The sequence below is a fragment of the Oncorhynchus gorbuscha genome, linkage group LG09, assembly GCF_021184085.1.
Source record: "Oncorhynchus gorbuscha isolate QuinsamMale2020 ecotype Even-year linkage group LG09, OgorEven_v1.0, whole genome shotgun sequence".
Classification (NCBI taxonomy): domain Eukaryota; kingdom Metazoa; phylum Chordata; class Actinopteri; order Salmoniformes; family Salmonidae; genus Oncorhynchus; species Oncorhynchus gorbuscha.
The window spans coordinates 53540740-53551402 of NC_060181.1; the positions used below are offsets into that span (position 1 = coordinate 53540740).

The window sequence follows — 10663 nt, forward strand, 5'->3', positions numbered from 1 at the left end:
TATATATATATATATATATGCTTTTTTTTGTATATATATATATATATATATATATATATATATGCTTTTTCTTTTGTGTATATATATATATATATATATGCTTTTTTCTTTTGTGTATATATATATGCTATATATATATATATGCTATATATATATATATATATATATATATATATATATATATATGCTATATATATATATATATATGCTATATATATATATATGCATATATTATATATATATAATATATATATATATATATATATATATATAATATATATATATATATATATATATATAATATATATATATATATATATTATATATATATATAATATATATATATATATATATAATATATATATATAATATATATATATATATATATATATATATATAATATATATATATATATATACATATATATATATATATATATAATATATATATATATAATATATGCATATATATATATATATAATATATGCATAAATATATATATATATATATATAATATATATATATATATATAATATATGCATATATATATATATATATATGCATATATATATATATATATATGCATATATATATATGATATATATGCATATATATATATATATATATATATGCAGATATATAGGATATATATATATATATGCATATATATATATATGCATATATATATATATGCATATATATATATATATATGGTGAGGTATATATAGGGTGTAGCGGATGCTATATATATATATATATATATACACAAAAAAAAAGCATATATATATATATATATGTATGTATATATATATATATGTATATATATAGATATATATATGCTATATATATATATATATATATATATATATATATATATATATATATATATATATATATATAGCATATATATATATAGCATATATATTAGCTTTAAAAAAACAAAGGGGACACAACACAATGTAACTCCAAGTCAATCACACTTCTGTGAAATCAAACTGTCCACAGGAAGCAACACTGATTGACAATACATTTCACATGCTCTTGCGCAAATTAGCAAGACACCCCCAATAAAGGAGTGGTTCTTCAGGTGGTGACCACAGACCACTTCTCAGTTACTATGCGTCCTGGCTGATGTTTTGGTCACTTTTGAATACTGGCGGTGCTTTCACTCTAATGGTAGCATGAGACTGAGTCTACAACCCACACAAGTGGTTCAGGTAGTGCAGCTCATCCAGGATGGCACATCAATGCGAGCTGTGGCAAGGTTTGCTGTGTCTGTCAGCGTAGTGTCCAGAGCATGGAGGCGCTACCAAGAGACAGGCCAGTACATCAGGAGACGTGGAGGAGGCCGTAGTCGGGCAACAACCCAGCAGCAGGACCGCTACCTCCGCCTTTGTGCAAGGAGGGGCACTGCCAGAGCCCTGCAAAATGACCTCCAGCAGACCACAAATGTGCATGTGTCTGTCTGCTCAAACGGTTAGAAACAGACTCCACGAGGGTGGCATGAGGGCCCGACGCCCACAGGTGGGGGTTGTGCTTACAGCCCAACACCGTGCAGGACGTTTGGCATTTGCCAGAGAACACCAAGATTGGCAAATTCGCCACTGGTGCCCTGTGCTCTTCACAGATTAAAGCAGGTTCACACTGAGCACATGTGACAGGCGTGACAGAGTCTGGAGACGCAGTGGAGAACGTTCTGCTGCCTGCAACATCCTCCAGCATGACCGGTTTAGCGGTGGGTCAGTCATGGTGTGGGGTGGCATTTCTTTGGGGAGCCGCACAGCCCTCCATGTGCTCGCCAGAGGTAGCCTGACTGCCATTAGGTACCGAGATGAGATCCTCAGACCCCTTGTGAGACCATATGCTGGTGCGGTTGGCCCTGGGTTCCTCCTAATGCAAGACAATGCTAGACCTCATGTGGCTGGAGTGTGTTAGCAGTTCCTGCAAGAGGAAGGCATTGATGCTATGGACTGGCCGGCCCGTTCCCCAGACCTGAATCCATTTGAGCACATCTGGGACATCATGTCTCGCTCCATCCACCAACGCCACGTTGCACCACAGACTGTCCAGGAGTTGGCGGATGCTTTAGTCCAGTTCTGGGAGGAGATCCCTCAGGAGACCATCCGCCGCCTCATCAGGAGCATGCCCAGGCGTTGTAGGGAGGTCATACAGGCACGTGGAAGCCACACACACTACTGAGCCTCATTTTGACTTGTTTTAAGGACATTACATCAAAGTTGGATCAGCCTGTAGTGTGGTTTTCCACTTTAATTTTGAGTGTGACTCCAAATCCAGACCTCCGTGGGTTGATAAATATGATTTCCATTGATAATTTTTGTGTGATTTTGTTGCCAGCACATTCAACTATGTAAAGAAAAAAGTATTTAATAAGAATATATATATATTTTTTTTGAGCAGTGTGTATGTGTGTGTGGGTGTGTATATTTATGTATATTTATGTATATTACTGAGATCATGTGACACTTTGATTGCACACAGGTGGACTTTATTGAACTAATTATGTGACTTCTGAAGGGAATTGGTTGCACCTGATCTTATTTAGGGACTTTATAGCAAAGGGGTGAATACATATGCACGCACCACTTTAAAAAATAAATAATTTTACTTCTTTTTTTTCATTTCACTTGACCAGTTTGTACTATTTTGTGTATGTCCATTACATGAAATCCAAATATAAATCTATTTAAATTACAGGTTGTAATGCAAAAAATAGGAAAAAACGCAGAGGGAGATGAATACTTTTGGAAGGCACTGTATGAAATAACACATGGAATCATGTAGTAACCAAAAAAGTGTTAAACAAATGAAAAATGTAGAATCTTGAGATTTTTCGAAGTAGCTACCCTTTGCCTTGATGACTGCTTTGCACACTGTTGCCATTCTCTCATCCAGCTTTGTAAGGTAATCACCTGGAATGCATTTCAATTAACAGGTGTTCCTTGTTAAATGTTTGAGACAATCATTTGTGTTGTGACCAAGGTAGGGTGGTACATAGAAGATAGCCCTTTTTTGGTAAAAGACCAAGTCCATATTATGGCATGACCTGCTCAAATAAACAATGAGAAACCACAGTCCATCATTACTTTGAGGCATGAAGTTCAGTCAATCCGGAACATTTTAAAACAAGAACGTTTCTTCCATTGCAATTACAAAAACCATCAAGCGCTATGATGACACTCATGAGGACAGCCACAGGAAAGGAAGACCCAGAGTTACCTCTGCTGCAGAGGATAAGTTCATTTGAGTTACCAGCCTCAAAATTGCAACCCAAATATATTCTTCAGAGTTCAAGTAACAGAAACATCTCAACATCATCCTTTTCAGAGGAGACTGCATGAATCAGGCCTTCATGGCCGAATTGCTGCAAAGAAACCACTTCTAACAGACAGCAATAAGAAGAACACACTTGCTTGGGCCAAGAAACAAGAACAATGGATATTAGACTGGTGGAAATCTATCATTTTGGTCTGAGTCCGAATTTGACATTTTTGGTTCCAACTGCTGTGTCTTTTGAGATGCGTAGTAGGTGAGCGGATGATCTCCACATGTGTCGTTTCAACCGTGAAGCATGGAGGAAGAGGTGTTATGGTGTGGGAGTGCTTTGCTGGTGAAACTGTCTTTAAAAAAATATATATATATTCAAGGCATGCTTAACCAGCATGGCTACCACCGCATTCTGCAGCGATACGCCATCCAATCTGGTTTGCGCTTAGGGGGAAGATTAATTTGTATTTTAACAGGACATTGACCCAACACGCCTCCAGGATGAGTGATGTATCAGATGACCTGGCCTCCACAATCACCCGACCTAAACCCAATTGAGATGGTTTTGGATGAGTTGGACTGCAGAGTGAAGAAAAAGCAGCCAACAAGTGCTCAGCATATGTGGGAACTCTCAAGACTGTTGGAAAAGCCTCCCAGGTGAAGCTGGTTGGAGTGCATGCTAAGAGTTTACAAAGCTGGCAAAGGGTGGCTACATATAAAATGTATTTTTGATTTGTTTAACACTTTTTTTTGGTTACTACATGATTTCATATGATAATCCATAGTTTTGATGTCTTTGCTATTATTCTACAATGTAGAAAATAAAAAGAAACCCTGGAATGAGGTGTCCAAACTTTTTTGAATGATACCGTACACCTTAATATATTTTCTCTAAATAAGCATTGCACAATTTAAAGGTCAACCACACTGCATTTGAATCAGTCAGCAATAATTTAATGAATGCAGGGCTTGTGAAGTTGTACCTAAATATAAGCCATCCACAACCATTATTCCCAATAATTGAATTATTGTATCAATAGTTTAACCTGCTTTTTCTTTTGTAATAAGCACTCTCAAGCAACCTCACCTCTCATTTTAGTCACTACTCTCCACGCAATTTGAGTAATTGAGACAACTAATGATACCCTTTTTAACTTCTCCTTTATTACAGTAAAATAATGTTTCAGTGTGTTTGTCCATGTGACCGATTTCTGTTGGACCAAACCTCAAATGCAAATGGCGAGTTGAAACCGCTTTTTAGAGATGCTGTGATCTCTCTCTCAACTGTGTTGGTGAGAGAGGTAGGGGGAGGGGCTCAGGGTGTGTGTGTAAACCATAGAGGAAGAGGCAAACCCGAGAGGTTTCACTTTTGCTAAAAATCTGTCCAAAATAAGGCCAATGCGTTTCTACAGTATGGGCTTATTTTGGACATTAGCTTGTCTGCTACCTTTTGGACAATGATTCCCATTGTTAGGGCGGAGATGTGTATAATGATGAGATGGGATACACAGATCTCTGGTGTAAATGGGAAGGTGCACACAGCTAAGGAGCGAAGGAGACGAGACTAAAAATACAACGCGAGAACAAGCGGACATAAACACATGAAAAATAACACAACCTTGATTTGTGCAATACAGACATTTGGAATATCGTGCAAAGACATTAATTTGAAATATTGCCCAGCCCTGCAGTCACCGCAACAGCCCTATACATGACGACTGACAAACACGTGCCAATTTAATTCCACAAAATTATACAAATTAACCTATAGACCGTTAAGCATGACCAGATGTATTTTCAGAGGCTAACCAGTTAACCATTAACAATCCCTAGTGATTGCGCTTTGAACTTCATTGGAACGAGTACACCTTTTCTCTGAATCCAGCAAAACAGAAACTAGAATGTAGATTGGAGATAAAGAATTCACTCCACATTCTGTCCTTAGGTTGGAATGTTCTGTTGTTCCTAAACTCCACCCTTGGCACTCTTGTGTATTGAGCGCCAACTCTAATAGAAACGTTTCAACCCTCCCTATTTGTTTCATTGAGTTTTGAAGAAAGCTTTACTAATCCTTCCACGAAAGCAGAGTGCCTTGTAAACTCTGAAAGGGATAGAATAGACTATTAGAAATAGCAAATTTATCTGTTGCCAAACCTGAAATCATATGAAACAGACTTATACGCTCATCAGAGCCAAAACCACCTAGGTTTTATGAATGTAAGAATGCAACAATTTATGATATTTAGCATTAGACACTGTGACAGTACTGACAACTGTGTTTCACAGTGCGGCAGGAGGTGAGATCTTTGACTACTGTGACTGTGATGAGCTGCTCCCAGAGGGCCAGATCACACGCCTGATCAGACAGATGCTGGAGGGCGTCCACCTCCTCCACCAGACCAGCGTGGTGCACCTGGACCTCAAGGTCTGTCCCTTCACCCCTCTTAATGCACACACACACACACAGACTAGTTTACAAACAGAAGTGCACTGCGCACACACGCATACAACAACACGTGCATACACCTAAAACACACTTCTCAACTTTATTTGCTCCCTTTATTAATCTTTACATCACCACCTGCATATTTACATTTTACCAGAACAACTTACAGGAGCAGTTAGGGTTAAGTGCCTTGCTCAAGGACGCAACGACAGATTGTTCACCTAGTCAACTTGGGGATTCAAACCAGTGACTTTTTGGTTACTGGCCAAACGCCCCTAACTGCTAGGATACCTGCCGCCACACTTCTCGCCTGTAAACATGATCACATGCAGAAAGGATTGTGCTGTATACAGCTTTATTATGACCCTGCACAAACTTATGTCACCCTATTGGACTACTCTTCCCTCTTTCTTACAGCCCCAGAACATTCTCTTGACCAGCCTGGCTCCGCTGGGGGACATAAAGATTGTGGACTTTGGCCTGGCGCGCAAACTGGGCACAGTCGGAGAGCTCCGAGAGATCTTGGGCACGCCCGAGTATGTGGGTAAGGCAACGTCCATTTAACTTACGTCCAACATTCCCTAAACCAGTTGCAAATAAGTCTGACTTTCTACACTATCAATGTTGCGATGTAATGATCTGGCCTCTCTTTCTCCCTTGTTATTCCATTCTAAACTACGAGCTTAGCTCCAGAAATTCTAAACTACGAGCCTATCACCACAGCAACTGACTTGTGGTGAGTCATCACAATCAACACTATCAAATTCAATGACTGTTGATAGATATGTGCGTCCGTGCCTGCCAGCCTGCCTGAGGCACTTGTGTGAAGTGTGTGTTTGCAGGTCAACGCGTGTGTACTCTGACACATTTGTACTAACTGTGTCATGGGTGTGTTGTTCCTAAGGAGTGTGGGGGTGATAGCCTACATGCTGGTGACGGGCGAGTCTCCGTTTGCAGGGGACGACAAACAGGAGACGTACCTGAATGTGTCCCAAGTCAATGTGGACTACAGCCAAGAGGCCTTCTCCAGGGTGTCGGAGCTCGCCGTCGACTTCATCCGCAAGCTGCTGGTCAAAACACCAGAGTAAGTGGGAATGTTGCAGACCAATAAAAGTTCAGGGAATTCAAATCATAAGGGAGGTACTGCTACTGACTGGAAGTGTTGTCACAAATTGTGTTTAGCAATACAGATGATAATTAATGAATTCTTGTTTTTGTACTTACTATACCTTTTTTCATTTTAAATATTTGTGTTTTGTGAGATATAAATTAATCTTTCACCTCTTGGTGTTCCCTTTGGTCTGTCTTCACCCTCTCCACACAGGGACAGGTCCAGTGCAGCCGACTGCATGACCCACCCCTGGCTGTGGCATCAATACCCAATTACCGAGCCCATCACGCCACATACACCCCGCGAGAGGAGCAGAGGTAACAAGTGGGCTGCCCCACCCGAGGACCCAGAAGACAAGGAGAACTTCACCTTGGACTCGCACCACACCCACGCCAAGAGGTTTCGGTTTGAGGTGGAGACGCCCGCCTCCGACTTTTGAGGGGGAAAGAGCGACGCAAGCGCCCTCCCTCCTGCGACCTCCCCTTATGATTTTATTGGTTTTATGCAGCAATGAACCTGCAGGCAGCACTGTTGCCTACCCAAGAGCTATTCAGTTCTGTTCTACCGCTCGCTTGTATCCAGTGTGTCCGGCCAAACCAAAGTTAACCAGGTTACTTTGTGATCTAATGAGTAATAGTATTTTATAGTGAGCTGTTTTTGTCTTTTGTTTTGTCTGGTTCATTTATGTCCCTGAATTTACAGAGAATGGTGGCCAGGTATATCTCAAGGGAAATCTATGCTATACTGTTTTACCACAAACTTTTAAGACATTTTAAACAGTCAGCAAATTATTACTTGACCATTTTTGCTAGAAGGCTAATAAGTTGTCGTAAAAGTGTTCTTAGACGCCCCAAAGTGTTTTTAGTATTTTGTGCTAAAAGCATTCGAAAGAACATTGAGCTGTGCATATACAAGCTAAATCAGTCTATTTGAGGTCGTGAAAGTAAAGTATCCTCGTACTATATGCTTATTTGCTTGACCCAAGATGTGCATTTACCTCCCTACTCTCAAACAAGCATCAGCTTCGGGCCATGGCTTATGCCGAGTGGCATATTACATTCCATTCCATCTGACATTCCCTTGTCTAGTTCTTAGACACTCTACAACACACCACATCTGAAAACAGGTCATTGAAGACAGGTTTTCTATGCACACATTACCCAGCCTTGGCCTGCATAATAAGTAAGCCAATGAGTCACGCTATTTTCTGTCAATTACAGTGTTTATTGTTTACCTGAACTCTCCTGGTTTACAATTCCACAGTAATAGAGGCGGTTTAAGAGGGCTCTAAAAAAGGTGACTCATGGACAGTTCACACCACACCCATGCTTACTCAAATGTTTCTGCAAAGTTGTCAGTTCCTCTTTAATCATTAGCTTAAGGCAAATGTGACTGAAGCACTTTCTATTTATCATCTGGGTATTTCATGAATTACTGGAAAATAACCATGTCCTCTGAAGTGTTTTTAATTCCATGTTTTTTTTAAAAGTATAACTTGAAAACAACTTATTTTCTGATGTTCACCAAAGTAATCTAATCTGTATCCCTTTAATCATCATTAAAAAGCTATTCCATTTTTCTAGGGCTAGGAGTCCTTTAAAGCTCAAAGGGAATCAGGTACAGTGCATTTGGAAAGTATTCAGAACCTGACTTTTTCTACATTTTGTTAATGTACAGCCTTGTTCTAAAATTGATTAAATATTCCCCCCCCCCCTTCAATCTACACACAATACCCCATAATGACAAAGCAAAAACAGGTCTTTAGAAGCACATTTGGCAACAATTACAGCCTCGATTCTTCTTGGGTATGACGCTACAAGCGCGGCACAACTGTATTTGCGGATTTTTGTCTCTGCAGATCCTTTCAAGCTTCCCCAAATACAGTTGGGGAGAATGGTGTCATGATAATGGCTGGAGCAGAAAAGGTGGAATGTTTGATGCCATTCCAGACATTATTATGAGCTGTTCAAGTGACAAAAAATGGACTTGATTACAGTTGTAGGAGATTCACTGTTGTAACGCTATTGTTTTGTATTGCTGAGACCAATTGGCACAATAGTGGACTTTTACAACTTGATTATTTGTTGGAGCTCAACTGGTATATGACTTTGATTACCACAGGAGGTTGGTGGCACCTTTTTAATTGGGGAGAATGGTGTCATGATAATGGCTGGAGCAGAAAAGGCGGAATGTTTGATGCCATTCCAGACATTATTATGAGCTGTTCAAGTGACAAAAAATGGACTTGATTACAGTTGTAGGAGATTCACTGTTGTAACGCTATTGTTTTGTATTGCTGAGACCAATTGGCACAGTAGTGGACTTGTACAACTTGATTATATTTGTGAGTGCGCCACTGCTTTTTCATTTTGTACGGCTGTCAGAATGGACATTGACTTACAGACGATCTGGGCCTATGCCCACCCATGGTTGCGCCCCTGCCTCGTTGTGAAATCCATAGATTAGGGTGTAATGAATTTATTTCAATTGACTGATTTCCTTATATGAACTGCAACTCTGTAAAATCATTGACATTTTTTGCATGTTGTGTTTACATTTTTGTTCAGTATAATATCCAGATATTTCCAGGGACAATTGTTCAGCACTTTTGGAACTACTGTATAACATCAAAATATAAGGGTAGGAGAGGAAGTATGGGGCTCACGTGGGTAACTGGGGGACCCTGATTTGATTGGGTAACTGATTAATAAAGAATTAAAATAATTAACTGCATAATAAATAAATGTGACTCGTCATAGATGGGAGGAGCCCGCACTCAATGTCCAAAATACACCAGAGGGCATCATTTATCCAAGTGACTACCTCATGAAGCTGATTGAGAGAATGCCAAGAGTGCGCAAAGCTGTCATCAAGGCAAAGGGTGGATACTTTGAGGAATCTCAAATGTAAAATATATTTTGATTTGTTTAACACTTTATTGGTTATTACATGATTCCATATGTGTTATTTCGTAGTTTTGATATCTTCACTATTATTCTGCAATGTAGAAAATAATCTAATTATGTTATTATCAATTGATTAAGCTATTCACTTTCTGTACAATAGAAGATGTTTAAACCCAGACAGCTTTTAGGTGAATACCTGTGACCTCTCGTTGGGTTAAGCCATGGAAGAAGAGTAGCAAACAGTTCAAGATTAAATTTTTCTGCATTGGTAGGCATACTTTGCATTGGTAGGCCTACTCTGTCTGGGTTGAAAAGGTAGGCCTAAAGTATCATGCTCAGATTCCTAATGATGTCTCAGATTTAATTATTTGCAAACGAAGACAGTTTCATTGCAAACAAGACACACTGATTTGGCATTCGATTAGATGGAACACACAGCCCTACCTGTCCATTCCTAGCCTGTAATTTAAGTCATTTGTGTGGTACTAAAAAACATTCTTCTAATATGTAAAATTACATAGTTGCATTAAATATTTATAAAAGACAAAAATATTTCTCTGATCTGCAAATGCGATGATAGACTCATGCAATGCTTTTACTATATAGGAGATCTTTCCATCCCTACTCTTGTCCACTGTGGTCTGCAATTTTACAACAGTCTGGCCCGCAGGCCTGTGCACTTAAAAATGCCTGTGTTTGCATGTTATACTTAATGGATGAAGAACAGTTTCTTAAACTGCATATCTATGGTAGACATGTTCTCTGCTATACACTTTGTTTGAATTATTATTTGGGGTATAGGGTAGTGTCACTTGTCTTTTCAGGGAGGGTTTAGGTCAAATATATTTGACTGAAGGGAAGGCCATCTATTTTTATTTCAGAGGTCCAATTTTCTCCATGTAACCCTTATTATTA

The 10663-nt window shown here is 39.1% G+C and overlaps 1 protein-coding gene across 2 annotated transcripts in view; it reads left to right on the forward strand.

The window, feature by feature from the left end:
- LOC124043762 (serine/threonine-protein kinase 17B-like) overlaps positions 1-9566 on the forward strand; it is a 19595-nt gene extending 10029 nt beyond the window's left edge. For both annotated transcript variants that reach the window (XM_046362694.1, XM_046362695.1), the window contains exons 4-8: positions 5572-5710; positions 6149-6275; positions 6419-6467; positions 6636-6815; positions 7056-9566. In XM_046362694.1, the coding sequence (XP_046218650.1) occupies positions 5572-5710; positions 6149-6275; positions 6419-6467; positions 6636-6815; positions 7056-7281 (721 nt within the window). In that variant the 3' untranslated portion in view covers positions 7282-9566. The remainder of the gene's footprint in view (positions 1-5571; positions 5711-6148; positions 6276-6418; positions 6468-6635; positions 6816-7055) is intronic.
- Positions 9567-10663: the final 1097 nt, after the last annotated feature.